Genomic DNA, 23,981 nt, shown 5'->3' on the forward strand with positions numbered 1-23,981 from the left:
TGCACACACACACAATTTTTCACCAAAATTCACCCACCAGTCATCAAAAATTGGATTTCTTCCTTAAGTTTCCCCATTTAATAATACAAAAATCGCATTTGGATATTATATAAATATAATAATATATTAGATAAAGCTATAATATTATATATATTTTTACGCCTATAGGACATTTTTGCAAACCACTAGCGTATGCGGTTAGTTATGGCGCTAGTATAAGACAAATTAATTAATTATTATAATTAAATTTCTTAATATTTTTATTTAAAAAAATTAATAATATAAATTTTGCGCATCTGAACACATACAAATTTTTACTAAAATCGACCCACAAATCATCAAAGATTTGATTTCTTTCTAATTTAATACAAAAATCGAATCTGGTCACCCCAGCCAACTCGGCACAAAATTTTTCGCTGAATTTCATGTTGGTCGCTTTCTACCAGGCGCGCAAAGTGGCACAGTTGGTGACTGCTGCAAAAAATTAAGTTGCTACTGTAGCATACCCAAAAGGCGCAAGTTGGACTGCCCTGCCGACTTCCGCAAGGGCAACCGTTAGAACCGGAAGCAGCAAACATTTGCTTATAACTTCGTTAATTTTACACCGATAGCGTGCATTGAAACACCAAATGAAAGCGCAAGCGTGCCGCTAGAAGCTTAGCGCTAAATAAATATTAACAAATCCAAATTTGAAATAATATTTTAAAAGCAAACTCAGCAGTGCAACTTTGAAAAGAAAATTGTATAAATTTACAACTTTAGAGTCAGATGAAGACAGCTTTGAGTGACATTTCTCACGGACTACATAATGCAAATTCTATGCGCAGAAAATTAGCATTACAGAGGCACTACATAAAGTCATACTTTCAAATCAAAGCACACTATTTTACCAATATTTATCTTAAATTTTGCGCGTTTATATTTGTAGCGAGAGCACGGCTGTGCCGGTAAACAACGCTGATAACAATACAACAATAGTCTTTAATTTGCCAGTAGAAGCATGAAAATTCATACAGTTTTTCACGAGATATGCAAGAATGTTCGAAATACAAACTTGGCACCGCTATACCGACCATTAGACAGGACGTTGTTTCGCGCATTTGCAACAGAAAATTATTTATTTCTTGCGTCTGCGACCCACTAAGCGTGCTGGTCGCCTAGTAGAATTTGATGTTAGTGATTTCAGCGAAAAATTTAGTGAAATTCGCCAGGGTGACCAGATACCCATTTTTAAGTAATTCGACAACAATTTAATTGGTTTTGTTTATTTTGATATTGACTGACAGAGATTTTAATAAAATAAAAATATATGACTAATGTAAAGAAATTTTAAATACTCTTTGGATTCTTGCGCTAAAATTTAAAAGTATCTAATAGAATATATACAATCTTCTAAAATAGCATGCATGTACTTACAGTATATATAGTGTTTGATGACATCATAATTAACGCAAGAAAGCTTTAAGTTGCGTTCTAATTTTTATTCAAATTCAAACCTTTGAGAACTGTTGCGTATTGGAAACTATATTTACACCCTGAACAGTGTATACTAACTTTGCCCCGAAGTTTGTAACTCACAGAAGGAAACGTGGGGGACGCTATAAAAGATACATGTACATAAATGCTCAGCATGATGAGCTGAGTTGATTTAGCCATGTCCGTCTGTCTGTCTGTATGTATACAAACTAGTCCCTCAGTTTTTAAGCTATCGATCTGAAATTTTGCACCTGTTCTTTTCGCACTAAGAAACTGCTCCTTTGTCGGAACGGCCGACATCGGACCACCATAGCATATAGCTCTAACACCTATCCGAGAAGAACCCAAAATACCACTGCTCAATCTAAGAGAAGCTAAAAAAATTGGTTTAAAAAGGGATAAGATATATCTCTACCAATACGGGACAGACTAGAGAGATCTGGCAACACACAACCCCTAGTTTTCAAAACACACGTTGAAAAAAGGTTGCATTGGGCGCAGAAAAATATAAACCATGATTGGAGCAATGTAATATTTTCGTATTAGTCAAGCCCTTGAGACGTGTTTGACTAAGAAAAGGACAATTATTTATTCAAAGGAGTGTTAAGCATCCCCGAAAGGTGTAAGTTTAGGAAACTGCTTAGCTCATGCATTTTTGGTTATGAGCTGTTCACATAAAACCTGAACGCCGTTAGAATGATAAAATTGTATAGAAAGGGTATACTGGATAGCGTGCTCAGAGTCAAGGGAATGCATTATTAGCGTTAGCTAGTATTAGCAGAATGCAAGCAGACAATGATTCGAAACATAGAGGCAGCCCCTGCGCTCAATGGAAACAAGGAAATCATATTATTACTTCAGATTGGCCATCACAGTCACAAGACGCCAATCCAATAGAGAATTTTTGTGCTTTAATGAAAGTCAAAATATCAAAAAATAATTTAACGTCAACAAAACATTTCATTCGACCACTCCAGCATAGCTGGAGGTCGCTTCCTGTAAAATATGCGTAAAATTTAATTTCAAGTTGCCATCAAAGAAGTCAGGCTATAATAAAAAGCTCGAGAGATTGGAGCAAGTATTGAATAAGCTCGATAATTAGTTATAATGAAATAATATATTTTCTATATCTAACAACATTTTTCGCAATAAACGGTACCGACACTTTGGAAAACGAAAACCTTACTTTTTGAATGCACTGTAAGATAAGATAATTTATTACAAATAAATACGCTGGAATTCTCAAGTATAATTTAGTTCGGTGTCAAAAATTGTCGAATGTGGACAAAATATTTAACCTTGTATACCCCAAATAATAATTTACTCCTCATGGTTTGCTTTATACCACGCTTATCAATTAGACGTGGAGCTGTATCTTAAATTAGCCGGGCATCCGAAATAATAATTGGTCAGAAATTCTTCCAATAATGAATGTAAATTTTTTACCCAACATTTTGTTAATAAAATTTTGAAGACACATCAACTCATCCTTTAAACAAAATTCTGTCTTCTTCTTCCTTGTTGTGATATATATACAATATATAATACTCGTACGTCTAATTATTTTACTCTTCTTTGTGTCTGGATTTCGTATGTTATTGTCATAAGTTTGCACAAATAATATTTTCAATTATTAAAAAGGTATTTGTAATTTTCAAGGGAAAGCGCCATGAAAATTTGGCAAGCAGACATAATTATTGAAAAATGCATCTGCAAATAATATGTATACTAGGGTGGTCCAACAATTTGGGAAGTTAATGGTTAAAGCAGATTAAATGCTTGAAGCATATAATTTTGGTAACGATAGTAGGGCATAACATATGGGCGGCAAAAATTTATATAACTAGCTAGAAAAAAATTTATTTATTTAGTCAAAAAACAATTATATTTTTCCATTTAGTACCGAAAACTATAAGTAGCATGGTTGGAGATATAGCATATGCATTTTTAGTATCAATAAGCCAAAAAAAAAATTTTTAATCTCTTTAAAAAAAATTGTATTGTCATGTCTTAACCGTCTTCATACGAAAAAATATTTTCGAGTATTTTTATATCTATAGTATGACTGAAAATTTAATTATTTCTCTAAGGCACCCACTACTTTAGACTAAATTTACCAAACAATAGTCTAGACTGTAATTATTTTAATTTCCTACTCAATACATGCTTTAAATACATATGTATACATATATATAATATATGCAAATGCTTGCGTTAATAACACACTGGCTTGATTAAACTTGCAGCCAGCGCCCAGACATGCCACCATTCAATATGCAATTGTGTCTTCCTCGTTGAAATTATGAAATATATTTTTATTCATTAGTTGTAAATTTTAATTACGTTGCAAAAGGCCAATGTTGGGGTGGTAATTCTTGGTTTTTCTTGCATTTATTTTTTGCCTCATTCACCGTCTGCTACAACTCGTAGCTATTTTCGTGTGCCATAATTTTTTTGATTTCAATCAGGGCCACATTAATCATTTGCAACTGTAAGTATATAGGTATATATATTAGTTGCCAAGTAAAATGGAGGGTAGAAATGTGCAGATGTAACATAAGGGTTTTCTAAAAAAAAGAAATATCAAAAGTAAGGTCACAAGTATTTTTGAAGTTGAGCAAAGACCGATCTTATATAATCTTTTATAAAAAATCAAATGATTCAGCTCAGAAATAATTCAATATGAAACCAGCTGGTTTCAATAAGGCTTAATTTCACTTTATTATTTTACTGGACGTCAATTCGGAAATGAAAAAGACAAGTGTATTATCGCAATGGAGTCGGCCGAAATCACTTAAGAGGTTATAGAGCTAGAAATATACCACATCTAAGCTTCAAAGGCTATTCAGCAAACTATGCTTCTGTTATTAGCCCGCAAATATTTTGGAAAATCTCATCGAGAAAATTTTCAACAATGAAAAGGATAAGTTAAATTTACATGCAGAGAAAGAATTCTAAAGTCGCGAATAATTTTTTTTTTTGACAGGACCTGCAGCATTCCCTAAAAATTTTTGAACTTCATATAACTTAGAACTTTTAATTCAAAGTATGTGTCGAGGGCTTAAATTTAATACACATATTTTTTTGGAGTAGAAGTTATTTCTATTTATTTGATTTTACATTTATCAAAGCTATAATGAACGAGGTACGATCCAATTCGTAGGTTTTACATTCGTTCGTGGGCAGAAGTAATGAAACCACGATATAAAAACAAGAAGCCTACTTTAAAATTCAAATAAATACTTAAAACCAAAATAACAAACAAATATTTAAGTAGTATCTACAGGGCACAGCAAGAATTCCACAATCCACATTAGAAATTTCATTTTCATTGAGAATCGAGTTATGAACAAGTATAAGCGTGTGTGTGTTGGTGTTGACGTTATTGCATTGCTGCATTTGTTGCGATTATCTGCGAGCATCTTTGCGCCCAGTTTACGAGGTACTCAATGCGAACACAACGTATGCGAACATTGTTGCATAGTGTCCGATTCTAAATGACTGTTGACAGATTTATTAAGCGTTGCAGTAGCAAGTAATACTAACCATTTGGCATAATACCAAATTCTTTGACTTTTCTGCGTTTATTTAGTTGTTTTTAAGTTATTTTATGATTGAGGAAATTGTGTGTAATTGCAAAAAAAAATTTTTTTAAATAAATGCAAATAAGTACAATAAATTTAATTGCACAAAAGTTTCTTAGAAGTGACATTTTTTAACTTGAAAGTGATAAAATTTATTAATTTATTTTGAATTTTGAATTTAAATATTTCTTTGTAAAGATTTCAAATTGCAAAATCGAATATTTTTTGAACGCACACCTATACATGTATATGATTTTTTATCTTTCTTTAAATTATTATTATTACAAGTATTGTTTTTTTTTCAATTTTCAATAAATTAAATTTTTAATTAAAGTATGTTTTAGGAAAATATTCAAATAATTGAATGATGATTTCACAGAAAATTTGTGGTTTTATTTTTCATATATTGCCATTATTTTAGCTTTTTTATATATTATGCATTATGTTTTTCTTGAACACACATACATATATACATGTATACAATTTTTTATCTCTCTTTAATTCATTATTATTTTTTTTTTTAAATTCTTCAATGTTTTGGCAGTAAATTTATGGTAGTATTTATTTATTGTTTTTTAAATTTTTCCATTATTTAGCTTTTTTATATATAATGCTTAATTTATAATATTTAAGAAATATTTAATTTGCTCTGTTTAAGTACTATTTTTGACCTTTTTTCCTTTCAATATTAATTAAGTTTTATGGTTTTTTTTTTGTTTCTGTTTAAGAATTTTAGTTTTATTTTTATTTTATATTTTTAAGATTTAATTTTAGCTATTAAATTTATAAATTTATTATTCCATTACTTTACCATAATTTTTATTATTTTTAATATTTATGCAAGTTTTTTTTAATTTTAGTTCAAGTTATTAAGTTATTTTTTTATTATTATTTTAATATTTTTTAAAATAAATAATAACAATTAGAATCAATAAATTTTGCTTTGAGACCGTTAAATTGTTTTTTATTTATATTTTAATTTTTCTGAATTAAAAAAGCTTTTTTTTCAAACATTGTTTTATTTAAGTATATGTTTTTTATGTTATTCATGAAACTAAAGGCAGAAGTAAATATTTGATTTTATATTTTGCGTTTCCAATTGTGGATGATTTTGTTCGAACCAGGGTTGCAAGTAATGCACTAAAAATATAATTGAATTAACATTTAAAATACAATTTTTTTTTTGTAACTTCAAATACGAGATTAATAAATAAAAAATACTAATCTTTTTTGATCCCAAAAAATTTTTAACTTTTCATCCAAACTCTCGAATTGAAAAATAAAACAAAAGGATCAGAAGTATATAACTAGGAATCAACATTTTTTGCGTTCCTTTAAATCATAAAATAATATATTCAATTTTTAATCCTGATGTTGGGATCATGTCATATAATGTCAGTATTAGAAATTGAAAATATAATGTTGGAATTAAAAATTAGATTTTCATTTTATTTTTTAAATTATAATCCAAAATTTTTGAATTAAAAATTCGCAAACCTGGTTAGAAATTAAAAAATGTAACAATAATTAATGAATTTTTATTTCGTCATATTATTTTGCTTATTTTTTGCACATTTTGCAATATCAAATATATCTAAAAAATAGTTTAATTTTTAGTTTTCAAAAATTTTAAAATGTTATAATTTTCAAATTTATATATATTTTTTTTAATTTTTAATTAAACAAAAAGTAGAAAACTTGATCGTATAATACATTTCTGATTTTATCTTTGGATGGGTTTTGTTAGTTAGACCTTAAAAAATTTAATAATTAAATTAATTTTTTTTCTTTCAGCATGTTAAATTATATGATTTTTGCACTTGTATATTGCATATTTTCATTCTAAGTGCGCTAAAATTGTTTTATTATTATTTTATTAGTAGTTTCATATACTTTTTTTACAGCTTCGTTAAATATTTTTAGTTACATGTACAATTTAAAAAAAATTTTAATTTTGGCTTTTTTCATTTATTATTAATTTTTTTGAATTTCATTAAATTTTTTAACATTTTTAATTATTTCAACTTACCATAGTTATTGTCAAATGTTCCAATTTGCTGCTTGGTTGGTTCATCCAAGAGATTGGCTTGAGTTGACTTGATGTGTTATGCGGCCCAGTTGACAGCTGTCAAAGAATATCATCTATGCTGTGCGAGTCTAATTAAAATTCAAATAAACCTAACTAAACACATACAAGTGCCTATATATGGTACATACATACATATGTATGTGAATGTATGAAAATTCTATAGAGTAAATTCTTTTGACGCAAGTATACTAAAAATGCGCTGAAGTACATTAAGTGTGTGTAGAAGAATTTAATTTATGCACTCAACGACGGAAATGAAGCATTTACACACATATTTTTTTTTTCTTTCACATTTTTCAGCGACTCTTTATTTGTGTTTATTTAAATAATTCTCTTAGTATTTCACTATTTATTTCAGACTCAATAGTAAACATTAATTTTAGAGATTTATAAATTTGAGGATACAACTATTAAGTAATAAATAAATTGACGCGTAAATAATTGCACGATTTTCCGCTGACAAGTCGGTACGAGCACGAATTGGGCCAAGCGAAAAGGTTTACAGTGCGTTAATGAATAATGTGAATTGAAAAGGAATTGAATAAGCTATTCGAGATAAACGCTAAAAAATTGCCATAATTTTCAAAGAGTACAACAACAATGATACAAATAAGCACTACATTGCTCTGAGTATTAAATAGCACACAAATGCACACACTAACAACACAATAAATACAAAAGCTCATTTGATTGCTTTCGCTGTCTCTTCATACGCTCCCACAACTCGATTTGCGCTCCACTCGCTGACACCGTTTACGGTATCTCATTGGTAATTAGCTTCTTTAGTGTACAATCGCCGGCGCCCAGTTTCTCCAATATCTCCAAAATCTCCTCCCGATAGCGATCGCGATGTCGCACCTCTTCCTCGGTGAAATCGCCTTTGAAGCGTTGCATGCGCCAAATCACATTCAACTTCGCCTCGACGAGCACATAATTCGAGGGCGGACAAAAGCGTGGACACATATCGTTAATGAAATTGATCAATTCGTGCACGGTGCTCGTGTTGATGCGATTGTTAATCGTGTTCAATGCAAAGTCCTGGTAGCGTGACATCTTCGCGTGTGGCGCAATGGTATCGCAGGTGAGGCAACGCCAGTCCGTTTGCAAAGTTTTCGTCTGTTCCGGTATTACGATGCCTTTGCAGCCTTGTTCGCGGCAGAAGAGCGCAGACAAGTATGTGCCGTTCTCCTGCAAAGAGTTGCATGTTATATAAGTGAAAGTAAAATTAAATCACACTTAATTATGGTGTTCTCTTAATTGCTAGAATGAAGCGCACAAAGTGGCATCATATTTTTTCTCACAGCAGGCGAACACACACGCATGTCGCATTACTTTCATTTGCATTCAATTAACATATTTTATATTGCGGAGGGTAAGAAAAAAAATTAAATAAAAATCACTTACACTTTTCAAAACCAAGCGTCTACACACTAAAGGGGTTTTTAATGAAAGGGGTACAGTTTTTTAATTAAGTCAATAAGCATATTGTTTATAGTAATATCATATATAGAAAAGGGCTGCTAATTGACTTATTTAATAAGTGATTTGGAACGCCACGTCTTCAAAGTCTCGAAACTTGAAAAGTTGTAATTTTCAGAGCGTTAACATTTAGCAAAAATAATATATATTTTATACGAATTAGTAGCATATTAAATATTAAAAAAAAATTGTAGTTACAGTAACTTATTTCGCGCCTATATTATCGAAGTCATTCCAGTAAGTAGTACCCTTTCATTGGTGAAAAAGCAAGTAAGTAATTATCATGTTAATTCACTCATCAACAACTGAGTACCTAAAATTTGATTTGATTTATGATATCATAAAAATTTATAGTTAACTTTATTCTTTCCTTTCTTATCCTATTGGAAAAATTCATACTAAAAGACACAAAAAATATGCAGGTTTTTGATGAAGAATATAACCAACATATGTTTGTAAGTCGACATTTCACATTGAATGAAATATGTTCGAAAATTATATTAGGAGAATTGATTAGAGAAATAGTCATTAATCTGTTAGTACCTCCTATAGACAACTTTTAATTGATGTTTTTAATTGTAGTCCGATAAGTACAGAATCTAAAAATTGGCACAGAAAATTTTGGAAAAATTAATATTTAACATATTTGTCAACATGAAATAGGACTTCTACAAATTGATTCCTGGCAAGTGTATTTTACCCGTTTGGAAACATAAAAATGACTGGCAGAGCAAAGTATGAAGAATTCGGACGTAGACGTGGCAGCACTATGTAGTCTAATTCGCCTAAATTTGCCGAGACGACGGCGGAAGTGTGAGCAGGTGTGTTGAGCCGATGACAGTAGTTGTCTTCGAGAATCTACAACACGATAGTGACGCCATCAAGCGATGTTCTTCGCTAGACTAGTACTGATAAGTTTGATTCGTTTTGCAAAACGAGCGATCAAAACATATGTGTATATTTGATTTTTTTTTATCAGTTCTGGTAGAGTTTTATGCGGTGGCGAGCCTGTGGGCTTGCTTAAATGTTTGCAGTAGTTTATCAGTGTGGACGCATATTCCCATTAAATTGGTTGATACGGTTGGGAACCTCGTCGATTTAGTCGAGCTTTAGCCATCGATTCGCCGCTTCGCTACTCGTTTTGTTAAGTAAGTTATCCATTTTCCTTCAAAATGTTAGATTTTAAGAATATTTCACTAAAGTTGGATAACTATTTTTTATTCTACACAATTGATAGATTGATTCGTATATTATTTGTATTTGTGTATATTTTCGTCTAACAGAGGATCAAGAGAAGCATTTAACAGCAAAATATAAAAATTTCCAATAACTCTTGTCTCTTATGATACTTAAAGTTGTGTAATGAGTTCAGAAGTTGTCGTGGGACTTAAGCGAAAGGTTCTGCTTTAGGGATATACTTTTCACTTGTAAGTTAAATGGCTTGCAAAAATCAAAAGTTTGACTATGTGGATCGTCTTTCACGTCTCTTTAGACAACTAAAAATTTTTAAGATATTTTATTTGTCAAATAATAGGTAGAATTCACTATCAATGACTCTCTCCCATTGATTGTTAATGACTCTTTCGCTTTCCTCTAATATGCCGTTATGCGTTAGCTTAATTTTTTAGATCATAATCAGTGTTATTCAACGAATTCGGAGTGAAAATTTGATAAATACGGAAATATATTTTGTGGTTATAAGTGCTTCGAAAGTTTGCGTTAATAACTATCCAGTTTTACATAGCATTTAGGAAGCGTGGCGATGTTACATACTTGCTAATCTATCGGTACTGTTACAATTAGAATAAGTAACATCTAGCTTTAATCCAACTATGTTAGATAGATCAAAGTAATCGAATCATTAAAGCTTCCTATTATTATAATTTTTTTTTTAGTTTTGTTTATTTGATTAAAATTAATATAAGCTTAATTACTATAATAAACAATAGTACACTGATAACATCTAATACGTACAGTGTCTCTAGACGAGCTCTCGAGTACTCCGCTATCAATAATTAGTAACATTTTATTAAAAAGAAATTTGTTAATGAGTAAAAGTTTGTATTACAATATTAATAATATTTTCCTTTCAGTAGCAAAACGAGAAACAAGAAAAGTTTCACAAAAAAACATAAAAGTTCGCCCCCATAATTCAATTATACTTTACAAATTAGTGCCGCGACCGTAGTGCGTGCCTGTCTGCTCGGCAAGTGCGCTACATTTATCAATTAAGGTGCCGCCAACTACAGAAATTCATAATTTATTTCAAAATATATGCTTCTGAAAGCGCCACGCAGTTATTTTTAGACTAAAATACACATTTTAAATAATTTTTGGAAAATAATTAATTCTCATTTCTGAAAAGTTTTGCCACTAAGTTCTTAGTATACCATTCTTTGTTTTGCGTGCTTGTCAAATAATTTTGGTTTTAGTTTTCAGCACAACGAACTTTTGTGCCTTTATTGAAAAAGAAATTAGATGACAACTAAGTGAAAACTTCCAAATTTTCTTTTCTGCGTATTCATTTTGAATAGTAATATATTTTTTTGTTTAAGCGGAAAGGAAGTGGACACATTTGTTGTGTCTTGCATGATATTTTTTGTTATACATTTTTCTTTTTTTTGTCGTGCGACAAATGAATTAACTCTAATTATTTCATCAACGAAATATAGTTTGCTCACAAATTATAATATTTTTTTGTATGCTTACTTCTCTTTACTCATTTGCTTATTGATTTTAGTAATGCATGTTTTTTTTATTAGAGGAAAGTAAACCCTTAAATTATTCATTCATGTGAAATTTCGTTGTCAACAGAAGTACTCAAGAATAATCAATTAGCATATTGGACGTACATTGCTACAAAAAGGTAGAAGCAGAAACAAAAATTCAAAGTACAAATATGTGAATGTAACATATGTCTATATATATATATAGTATATATATGGATAGACACACGTTGCTTGAATGATTATTCTTACTTTCTTTTGACCTTTGCATTCTCATTCGAAATTTATGCAGATGGCCGCTAAAGCCCAAGAGTTCTGAACTATGTAAATCCTATAAATCACACAAAATATTGTATAAATAATAGAAATATATATAATACAAATGTAAGACAATATTGTATTTTCAGTTATTCATTTCATATATCCTGCCGAAAGACTTTCAGACTTTGCGCTATTTGGATTTTCACTCTTCCAAGTATATTTAAAGGAGGCTTTTCGTTAAGTGATGATTTCAAGAACCTCAAAATAATCAAAGAACATCCTTATTATATTAACGGAAATATTTTCTCTTAATCGTATCTGCGCTTTCTCTATCTTTGTTTCCACACGTTTCAATTCTCTTTGGGCTTATTTTGTCCAAAGTCGTACACTAGTACTTAACTTTTAATTTAACATTTCAAATTCATCAAAGCTTGGAATGGACATGCTAGCTGGTTTAATATAAGTATATACATATCTGGTTAAAGAATCTATGAAATTTATTTCTAGGATTTTGAGTAAAAGTACAATAATTTTAACGGAGTTTCTAATGATGTAAAATTTTACAAATATTTGACTCTACTCAGCCTGATGAAAGTTACAAAAAGTATTGAATTTTTGGAATCAGACGAAGGTGAGGAAAAATGTACACAGCCTTTTCATTATTAAATAAGAATGTGGAAGTTTAAAAGACTTTGCCTTATTTTCTCACTTCTAAAAAATTACAAAATGTATGTTTTAAAATTACTCAAAAATAATTATTGTTTAATTTTGCTTTTTGCTTTAGTAGCCCAAATTGTCAAGAGTATTTTACCAAGCATATTTTTGAAGAAATTCTAAGGATTATAGAATATATTGGCATTTGGTTTGAGAATCTGGGTGAAGTATAGTAAAGAATTGGTCTGTTGAAAGAAAATATATAATTAAGCGATAATTTATCAGGGTAACATATATCCTTACACTTATTATTATATTAGTATAGTCGATTTCTGATGAGCCAAAGTCAAAGTTTATTAACAGCGTTTTTCTGTCAGTAAAGTATCTTCAAAAAAAGGAAAAAATACCACCAATTCTTTCCACTTTTCTAGTAAGATTAAATATACACCATATTTCCTCCTTAATAATAATATTTCAAGCATGCTTGAAAATAAATGAGCTTCGAACAGCGAAAATCGAATACTAAAAACTCAAATAATTTACCAAAATGTGTATTTTGCACATCAAGCTATAGCCGTGATAAATTCACGAAAAAAAATTTTTAATAGTCAGGGTTGCAAAATTTTTTATTTTATTTATTGAGATCAAAAATTTAAATATAATTTTTGGATTTGAATGAACGCGAAGAAAATGTTAATTCTCAAACAAATTATTTTTGAAATCTAAATTATATACTTGAAATTAAACTTTTTTCTTTTTTTTATTTGAATCCGATAGTTTATTTTTAATTTTTAATCCGGTTTTTGATGCTAAAATTTTTTTTCATTCTCTAATTCGGTATGTGGGATTAAAGATTGTTTATTTTTTATGTTTTAATCCGGTATGCGAGATTAAAGTTTTTGTTCTTATTTTTTAATCCCGAATAAAAAAAAAAATTTATCCAAATGTTAATTCAATTATTTTTTTAATGCATTATTGGCAACACTGTTAGTAGTATTAAGTTATAAATTTAATGGAATTATAGCATTTTTGCACACAGAAAAATTCTCCCCTAGTTCCCTTAATATATACATTTTTTATTGAATTACAAATAAATTCCAAGCACACATACAGGGGCAAACACACGCCTTTGCTGAAGTTGCCGCAGTCACGCAAATAAATCTCATTAGTCTCATTGCCAATGTCAGCGTTAAAAACTGCAAAAGCAAAAACAATAGCTAGCTGGGTAAGAGCAATTCGAGTATTGCAGGTAAGGTCGCGCACCTTGACCAGCAACCAAACAACACCAACAGCAACATAACAAACACCACTGGCTAGCCACCCTTCTGCACACTCACCGTATTATCATTGCAGCGTGTACACTCACATACAAAATATTTAGTCATTTTCAGAAAAATGGCACGCGTTGGATTACTCCACAGAATCTTCGTATAGGTGGTAGTTATCTCCGCGCCCTTGGGTATAGAACGAGCCGCACGCACCACCGCTAATTGGCCATTATCGAAGTAATGACTCGCATTGGGCGTGCACTCGTGATTCATGATCGCCGTCAGTGGGAAGAGACCACGCACGAGCGTCTCGTGTTCGCCAACGCGACATGGCGCCTCAAAAGCATTCGTATTCAATACGCCAACAATGCGAAAAAGATTATCCATAAATGATTTATCTGTTGTAGGAAATTTGCGAAAACTCTGCGCCGCTTTGATGATCTCCTGCCGATAGCCGCGTTCCGCATTCGCTTGCATGGCGTCAACGAGCGCGCGCTGCTCTGGATTGAGAAAGAACACGCGCACCGCTGTAAGTATGCGTAACGAGTAGGGATTTACCAGTGGCGGTCCGGCACTCTTATCTTTACACGTCTCCGCTAATTTACTCAATTCTACGGGCTGCCAGCGCTGGAAGAGCGCGCATTCTTCACGATGCAACGTTGAATCGGCGCACGCATCACACACGGGCAGCATACATGAGTGTTTGCAGAGAAAGTCCTTGACGGCCAATAGCTTGTGACAGCAAACACATGTATTGAGTATGGAACCCTTGCGCGCCGTGGGACCGACAACCAGTGGACATTCGCGGAAGAGTAATTCACCAGCGGCGATATCACGCGTTGCGAAGACACCGCGTCCCGCGACATCGGAATGCGCGACTGTCCAATTCGGTTCACTTTCCTGCAAATCACGCAGGTGTATGGCGACAAGGCGCGCCAGTTCTTCGGGCGTGGACATGACGCGGCAAACTCACACTGACTACAGTATGGAATGTTATTAATTATTATGCTTATTTACACACACACGCGCGCACGAAAATAGTTTGTTTAACGACCTTGCGTATACTTTAAGCTATTAGTGTTGTGGGTATATTGTGGTTAACAATTTTGCGGAGCGTCCGTCTTAGGTCCGTACAATGCAAAATGCGAGCGACTACTATGTTGTATGTGGCAAAGCGCGCCGACCGCTACTAAATAAGTTTACGATCTGCTTTTGTTTTCGGTGCTTGTTGAGTTGTTTGCTTTTGTTTTTGTTTTTATTTTTTTTGTGCTTACCACTATTGTCACCACAATAATAGTGGAACGCGTGAAAGCGAACAAGTCGCCACGCGTTGGGCAGGCGCGCGCTAAACGCGAAATATTATGAATTGTGTCGCACCACAACGAATGCCGCCATGCGATTATGCGTAAAAATACCAAAGCAACGAGTCGTTAAAAGCCAACTGTTTGTGCACACGCTTGTGTAGAAGAGTGGCGAAAAGATTTCAGCAATGCACGACTTGCCGCCAGACGGTATCACATGGAGCAGCTGTCACTGTTGTTTGTTGCCTACTATTGCTGCCACATGTGCAACGTTTCGTTGACATCGTCATACTATTGCCACTTTGCGTCTATGTGACACCGTTGACGCTATGCTAATGGACGACACTAACAGCGGGCGCTGCGTTATGTACAGTGTCTGCGACGTCGACGCCAACGACAGCCTTGTGCGCAGGAATTGCAGCGCAACGCCATGCAGCGCAGCGCCCAGCTCATACGTCATCAATGCGGCATTTTGCCTATAAATTGTAAATGTAGCCCTCAACTTTGTTCGTTATATGCAGGTTCGTGTCTGCACTAAGTTGAGCGCGCAACAGCTGCAAGCGTACACATATGCATTAATTTATTATTCATGTATTTTGTTTTGCAATTCGTTTCTGTCCAAGCAATTTGCACTTTATTCGTTTTTATATGCTTTTTCAACTTTACTCGTTATTTTCACTTTGTTCCTATTCGCTTTGCTGCATACATATATTTACGTAAGCATGCTTGTTGGTGTTTTTGAACTTTTAGCGCGCTTTTGCCGGCTATGAAATATAATACAAGTATATGACAGTTATTGCGGGTGGTCTTTGAAAGGGCGCGCGCCGTCGGCTGCTACACTTTATTCCAATTACTGTTTGCTGTGTGTGTGGCACTCAATATTTTCTGGCTAGAGTTTCAAATTTTTTAAGTGACATATGGAACTCATTAATTTTCTCATTGACACGCTCTGACAGGAGTATGTTTACGGAAAATCTATGGCTAAATAGAATGGCATCTAATTGACAACTGAGTTCCGATTGTTCAGATGATGTATTATACATTTGATATATTTATTTTTGTATAAATAATATGTATCATCTACGAAAACGATCTTTACTGTATTTGAGATAAGAGATTTCTAACCGGCAAAGAAATCGTTCCAGGTTTATCTGAAACTATAGACGAAATACGGGAAGTAAGAATGGCATACCGAAAATTCCGTAATCTGTGAACTAGAGCATCAATTTTTGCAGCCATTATTTGGGTCACGTTTACGTTTGGCTCAAATTTCATTTCGAACAAGGCACACGAACAATTTCAACGTTATCTGAGTTTCCTTACTATGTTTGCGTGAATATAGACAAACTCACGCCGACCCATGCCTGCTTCAAGTTTATAAATAATGTTATCCCATCAAAATTGATCTATATTTTCATCGAATTTAATCACTTGATTCAACGAAGCTTCATTCCCATTTATCAAAATAAATTTCCAAACTTTGGATATGCTTATATAATATTTCGCGTTCGAGATAGTAATGATTTCTTTCATTGAATTTCTTCTAACGCAAGTTTCTTAGTGCCATCAAATTTTTGAGTTAGTATCCTAGAGTTTCCGTAAGATAAAAACTATTGCTAATATAATTGTTGAGCAATGTCTTTTACCATCTCCAACTGATTGTTCTTTATATGATGCTATCAGTGATACGTTATACGCCTAAAGCCATCAACATAAAATAAGTGAGAACATAGTTTCATTGACTGTTTTGTGTTCGGATCACTTGCATGTTTTGAATAATCTCACTAGAGGTTTCATGACATTAAAAAATATGCGTTATTGAACTAGTCCCTCAGTTTTTGAGAAATCGATCTGAAATTTTGCATACGCCCATTTCTCTGTAAGTAGCTGCTCTTTTGTCGGAACCGCCAATATCGGGCCACTATAGCATATAGTTGCCATATATACTGATCGATCAAAATAAAGCCCTTGTATGGATCACGAAATTTGGCAAAGATAATCTTCCTAGTAAACATTATAATCTCCCAACATATTGTTCAGATCAAACCCCTATATAGCTGCCATACCAACTAACCGATCTAAATCAAGATAAAAATCTTTTTACACACACTTTCGTCGAAATTAACACACTTTTGTTTTGTAAAAAATTTTGCCCTAGCTTTTTGGCCAATTGAGGTCATTAATCTTTTTAGACAATTTTTTTTGAGAGCCCATTTGTTTATGGAAGAAAAATTATTTATAATTGACATTCCCCTGCGTATACATTGATTGATTAAATGGTCAGCGGTCAGCTGTGTACAACACACACTTCGATCCCGCCATATGGCTTCCGCAAGACACTTGTGGGTCATCTCAATAACTGCACAAACATCAGTAACACATTCTCAAACATTTGCACCAAAAACAACCCATCATAGCTTAGCAATCGTTTGGCAGTATGCGAAACGTCACGCTAGCAAAATTTTCGTGCTAGCGCAAATTGTTGTCAACCGCGACACAACCATTGCCCAGCCAGCGCTGCTCTGGTCTGCAGTGGTCCGGTCCGCTTATTCATTCATTAATTTACCAAATTCGTTCGTCGACTAAGCAAGGAAGTCAACATTTTGTGTCGCGTTGTGTTGTATGTGAAGGCAAGAATTCCCAATGCGTTCGCTTTTTTGCTGCCGACAATGCGCAAAATTTTGCTCATAACAAGCGCTTGATGATTAATGTAGCGATTCCCTTGACCTCCATTCGCTAGCGCTTGCTACACTAAATCGCTCGTCTGTGATGTTGTGCACCATAAATTTTGCGGTTGTTCGTTTGAATGCAACAGCGACGCTCACAAATCAACCAGTCGGCAAGTCAGGCAGTCAAGCAGTCAAATAGTCAACTGGCTAGCGGTTAACGGCTCAGCTGGTCAGAGACATGCTTGACTGACTGTTTGCTGATGGCGAATCAAGCATAGCATTGGAAGTGAATGTGAAAAGGTAAATAATACATGCATATTCATACACAAACCTAGATGCAAATTCAATCGTATGAATGGGGAGACCACACGCGCTTCTAGGCGCAATTGCATATGCATGAAAATGTAGAGCAGCCCGCCGCGCGCCGCATTGACGCTTCCGGTTGACACTCTGTACACACTACTGCTGTCATATGAATACCCTACACTAATATTTATATACAAGTCTATTTGTATTTGTATTGAGTTCGCTGTGTAGTATTGAGTATAAATTACTATATGAGTGCATGAAAGTGAATATTGCGGTATCGCAGAAAAGTTTTGGCTCGCGTCACACGGTTTTATTGATCACCATAGACTAATTAGACGAAAGTAGATAATTTTTTAAAGCAAACAAAATGCATAGTACGAATTTCATTTAATTATTTTTTTGTTTTATACAAGATAACAAAAAAAACCAAAAACTTGTTTATTTGAATTTTTCACATAAATTTTGAGGTTATGTGAAAAAAAAAAATGTAAATACAAGAGTTTTGAATATTTTCATTACCTACAACTTTAATATATAACATAGTTCTATAGGACTCATAGTTAGTCATGTGAAGTCTTGAGTCATGTCTGGAAGAGAGGCAGCTTTCAAGAAATCACACGACAAGTTAAGGGTCCCCTGAAGCCCACATTTTTGCATCATATGTTGATTCAGGTGTTATGATCGTCGAGAGCAATTTTTTATTTCTTAAATTATAAAACATTGCCTATAAGCAAAGAGAGTCTTCGTTTAATTTCAAATTTTGCTTACTCTGTTACTACTTTTTCAAACAAAGATAAACTTTTCAAAAATACAAAGTTATGACTACCAACAAATATTACGTGGGAGAAAAACATGAGTGCTTGTTGTTGAGTTGTTGGCAGCTTGCCTAGTCTTTCTAAAAGTTCAACTTTTTTATACCTGCAGTGAGTTTAGTGTTTTTTGAAGCTCGTGACCAAGCCATTTTACGCAGACCTTGTGATCACTCTTCTCGAAGATAGAACCAAGTTCATCTGAATTTTGCTTGGCAGGCAGACTTTTGTTCAAGCATATTCTGTAGATAAGCTACTTTTCAAATTCTTTCAATCACATTAGTATAGATCCATCAGTCTTTTAGATTTGATAGTTTTAAGCGCATTATTGCTATTTGAACTTCCTTTTTGGAAAAACGGTAACTTCGGCTGCATCGAAGCTATAATACACTTCACAGGTTCAAGTTTGAAGCATTAACTTGAAACATAATCTTTGCCAAGTTTCGTGAAAATAAGGTAAATAAAAATATTTTCTATACAGGAACTTGAGTTTGATCGATCAGTTTGTATGGCAGCTATATGCTATAGCGTACAGATATGAACAATTTTTTCGGAAACTGTACCGTTGTTTTGAACAATAATCTATGTCAAAGATACCTTGTCAAAAAAAAAAATTGTCCATGCAGATACTTCAATTTGTAGGCCGGTTCCAAGAAAAGAGGAACAGACAGACGGACATGGCTCATCAACTCATCAACTCGGCTCGTCATGCTGATCATTTATGTACACATTTTGTGTGGTTTCCGATGTTTACTTCTGAGTGTATAAAAATCAATAATCAAATAAAAATCATATCAAATAACATAAATTTTCACCATAACCTGAAATATGCAAATAAAAACCATGATCACTTCATATTATAAGGGTAGGGTATCTCAGCTATAGTGTTTTCGAAATTATTTCAACTCTTAACTTTCTATGTAGTATACCATTATACATATTATCGTGTCGCTTGTTGCTGCACCGCTTGTTCGCGGCCAAACGGAACAGTCCAAGCGCGCGACGTCGCTTTATGCACCCAGCCACAGGCAGCGACAGCGTTTCTCACATGTCTCATATTCCTGCAGTTATTGAGTGCACAATTTGTGAATACATATCGCATACAAATGAGCTTGTTCAGTGACTGCGGACAACCGCGACGTACGAATATACATTTGTGCCTTTTTACTGCAAATTAACGCGTACTAAGTTCACATTAGATTGCGGTTGCGTTGTCTCTTCTAAACCAATATATGACTTTGGTATATTGTAATATTATTATGACATTTGCAGACTGTTGTTATTGTAGACATAATGAATATGTACATATGTATGTCCAATTATTTCAATGCTGTCATACGCGGCGTATACGCAATGTAATAATTCGTTATTCTTTATTATTTATGCTTTCTCGACATATGGTGACATTAACGTCGCGGTACGTGGACTCACATACAGGCGCACACACACACACACACACGCAGATATGAATAATTATATTTACATATGATATTTCACTTTTATTTCAGTGCACCCCGTTGCCATAGTTGGGTAAAAAGCATTCCGCATTTTTATTGTGTTTCTTCTTTATTAATTCGTTCTTTACACACATATGTATGTATGTCATACGTTCAAGGCCATTTAACATTTGCCAACATGTCGCTCTTTATTACAACGCGCCCTTTTTATTATGGTGTAATTGCACGCAAATTAATAAACACGAATACTTTCTATTTACTCGAAGTTTTTTACTTAAAAATGAGAGTGAAAAGTTTATAGCATGCTATATTTTTGGTGTCAGAGATTTTGAGGTTAAAACATAAGACTTTTACTTCACATATATTCTCTTCTCCCAACCTTCCTCTCTCTGTTTTTCTCTCTGCTTGCAAATATCGCATGCGATTTTATATATGGTACAGTGAAACGCACTAGTATTGAAAAGGTTTCGTATAGAATACAAATAAGTATAAATGTTTTATTAAAAGCCGTTACTTTCTACTTTTAAATTTTTCATATGTTTTAATAAATAAAAATCATAACATATTAGAGTAAAGTAAGTCATATTTTTCTTTATTTTTCCCTTAGAAAATCAAATATAATATATAAGGGTTCAATATTCTCTATTACTAATATAAACTCTTTAAAACCCATGAATTACCTCTCCGCTCTGAAAGTAACAACTCTATTTGATTTTAGTAGATTTCATTTCTTATGATCTACACAGACATAATCTTGCTTCTTAAAGCTAATTTCTCTGTGATACAATCAGGTCGAAACTCTTACTTTTTGGAAGTACAAACATACGCGTTTTTTTCAAAACTACATTTTTCAAATTTGCTTAAGTGATTACTCGGAGACAAATCATCTGATCACTACGTATCAAATTATTCAAATGTTCTGTATATAGTTTTCAATAGCCTACTATTTCTTTGATCTGATCAAAAATCAACTTTTTTGAATATGTGATATTTTGTCAATATTCGATTTATTCGACCGTATATCATTGTACGGACAATATCTTCTAGTAGAGAGTTTTTTTTAGTTTTAATCCATGGAAAAGACCTAAATCACTGCAGCAATGGATCTTTGTTTTAGCATCGCAGGAGATGGCGTGTAACACAAGAAATATTAAATTTTTTCTATCAAAAAATTTGCTATGTATTTTTCGTAAATATATAAGTATACCTTAAGAATTTTAAAATATGCGTTACAGTAGTGTTTTTTTTTTTTTAACTCTCAAAAATTGCTTATTTCAGGCTGTATCACTAGGTACGCCCCTTAAAAATACAGAACTGAGAGCAGGATTTTAAAATCTTATGTATAACGGTTCAGATAAGTATATTTCAGAAACGTCAAATAATCAAATCCGGCTCTCTTTTTTGCATATGAAGCTTAACTAGCCTCCCTCTGCATTTTGGTAGTCGAAGAAGATATTGAAGCATTACTTCAACACTTGAAATTCTAACATTAAATTAATTAGATTTTTTTTTAAATTGAAAGTACGATTAAAAAGAGAAGAAAGCAGTGATTAGAGAGATTGAATAGTTTTATGCGCAAAAAAACATTTAATTTAATTATTTTAATATGAAACAAATGCGAACTTGTTAAGGTTTTTATTTTACCTATATATATGAAGTTAACCGAAACACCTTTAGAAATTCACAAATAAAAAAAATTTTAGTTTTCTTTATTTCAACCCACTGTTCGGCAATTAATCTTGATCATGCGCGCTAGCTTACTGACTGTGTACACATTAGCAATGCTTTACTGCAACAAAAACAACAAAAGCTTGAGAACGAGGAATGGAGATGACAATAACATATTGTTGACATTCGTGGCAAAGAGTTTGCAACAGGTGTGCGTTTACTTTGCATTGTATGGTCTATTTGTTTTGTAGTGTTAATTCTTTTATCTGCTATAGCTGAGATAGAATGGCAGACAAACAAGATAAATGAATTGTACAAATGCGAGTGAAATTTTGAATTGAAACGAAAGCAAGGATTTTTGATAGAACACTTGAGATTGTTTTATACAAATTTTCCATATTATTTTAATATAATTTTTAATTTTTTAATTTAGAAAATTTTACTAAAATTTTCCAAATTCCGCCGGTATTATAAATTAACATTTTTCTTAGACATTAAATTAAAAATATATGCGAATATTTTTTATGCGCTTGTCATTATTTGGAACTCACGGAAGCTTGTGTGAATATCATTATAGGAAGATACATACACACATGTACAATTTCTTTGATTTATAAAATTCTAATCTGACATTTGTGTACGCAAAAATTCAGCTAATTAAAGCCCACACAATATTGTTTTATTTTTAACAAACATACACGCACACCTACACAACGCGCTTATAATAAAAATTTAATTGTTTTTTGCAGAACTCACCGTGGGATCCAAGCAGCGTTTACAACTACAAATAAAGTGTTTGGTGCCGCGCAGAAAAAGTTGACGCGCAAAAGTGCTCCACAAGATTTTCGTATATGTGGCGGTGAGCTCCTCGCCCTGTGCTATATCTCGCGCGGCCGTCACCACAATCGTTTGCGCGTTCTCAAAGTGATGCGACACATTCGGCGTACAGTTATGATTCATGAGTCCTGCCAATGCGAAAAGCGCGCGCACGCTTGTCTCATGTCCGTCCACATTGCTGCGGCCCTCAAATGCGTTTGTATTGTATACACTAACGGTTCGATAGAAGAAACCGAGCGTTTGCTTGTCCTTTGGGAAATTTTCGAAACACTCCGCGGCGCGCTGCACTTCGCGCATATAGTATTTATCAGGATTCGCTTGCATGGCTAACAGCAGCCTACGTTTCTCGGGACACAAAAAGTAACAGCGCATCACACTTAGTATACGCAACGCAAAGGGGTTTATGCGCGTCGTATCCTTGGGCACCCAGTAGCGAAACAATTTACACTCCATATCATGCGCACCCGATTGTTGGCAGGCGACACAAATCGGCAGCGTACAGCCGGCGGAGCAGAGCGCTTTATCCTCGTCAAGCAGGCGAAAACAAATGGCACAAGTGTTTAGTACCGTGTCCTTGGAGGCGGTCGGTCCATTGAGCAGTGTGCGCTCACGAAATATCAATTCGCCGCGTTTAATGTCACGACGCGCAAATACGCCGCGACCCGAAATCGGTGAGTCTACCACCTGCCAATTGGGATTCTGCTCAAGCAAGTCACTCAAATGCAGGTCAATCAGCTGCGCCACCTCCGCGGTTGGAATGGCATTGGCATTTACCAAAGCCATATTATTTTCACAATTTATATTTATTTATATTTATAATTTATAGTTCAAACGTCTAAAAGCGTTCAATACGTTTGTTCCAAATTCACTTGCAACGCGTTCACTTGTAATATTCCTACTAGTTGCCACTAATTATTTTAATTGCTGATTGCGTAAAAATTTTAGCACAAGCATAATATATTTATAAAAATGTACATATGCTTGCACTTTGTCTTAGTGCTCGCCTTTCTTTTGCTTTTTTGGCAACCAAACCACGACGTAACTCAAACGCGACTAGTATCGCCGCTGTTTGTTGCAGGCATTCATGACGCGTTTAGCGGCAACGGCGCTCTACAGCCGGTTCTTAGTTTCGGCATGATCTTTTGAAGATAGCGCTCTGCGCTCTCCCAGTTTCAGTTGTTGCCTATTCCTTAACTCAACTCAGTTCCAATTATACAGTTAAACCACCCATGATCATCAAAGCCTTTTCACTTCCTGACATACATATAATGTGCATGCTGCGTTGGTGGCAAACACTGAGGTCACTGTGCGACAGAGGCTGTGTGGAGAAAATATTTAGGAGGGTTTTAAGTAAATATCCAGAGAGGCAAATCGCTGAAAAAAATGAGATGTAT

General features: G+C 33.6%; 1 protein-coding gene across 2 annotated transcripts; it reads right to left on the reverse strand.

The window, feature by feature from the left end:
* Positions 1-7,478: 7,478 nt before the first annotated feature.
* Positions 7,479-23,644, reverse strand: SmydA-8 (SET and MYND domain containing, arthropod-specific, member 8). Of its 2 annotated transcripts, none has more exons than XM_036376124.2 (2): positions 22,507-23,644; positions 7,479-8,337 (listed from the first exon to the last, which is right to left on the reverse strand). In XM_036376124.2, exons 1-2 carry the CDS (start codon positions 23,368-23,370, stop codon positions 7,903-7,905), a joined length of 1,299 nt encoding a protein of 432 aa, XP_036232017.2. In that variant the 5' UTR covers positions 23,371-23,644; the 3' UTR covers positions 7,479-7,902. The 2 variants fall into 2 exon arrangements, with proteins under 2 accessions (XP_036232017.2, XP_014101128.2); XM_014245653.3 differs by lacking the exon at positions 22,507-23,644 and adding an exon at positions 13,607-14,804.
* Positions 23,645-23,981: the final 337 nt, after the last annotated feature.

Source organism: Bactrocera oleae, chromosome 5, assembly GCF_042242935.1.
Source record: "Bactrocera oleae isolate idBacOlea1 chromosome 5, idBacOlea1, whole genome shotgun sequence".
NCBI classification, from domain to species: Eukaryota; Metazoa; Arthropoda; class Insecta; order Diptera; family Tephritidae; genus Bactrocera; species Bactrocera oleae.

Bases quoted from the DNA above. Each gene is read 5' to 3' on its own strand.
- SmydA-8 (XM_014245653.3), bottom strand. From the start codon at position 14,494: ATGTCCACGCCCGAAGAACTGGCGCGCCTTGTCGCCATACACCTGCGT. The intron at 8,338-13,606 runs GTGAGTGTGCAG...AACTCTTTGCAG, and splicing joins CACGCTGCAATGATAATACG to GAGAACGGCACATACTTGTC.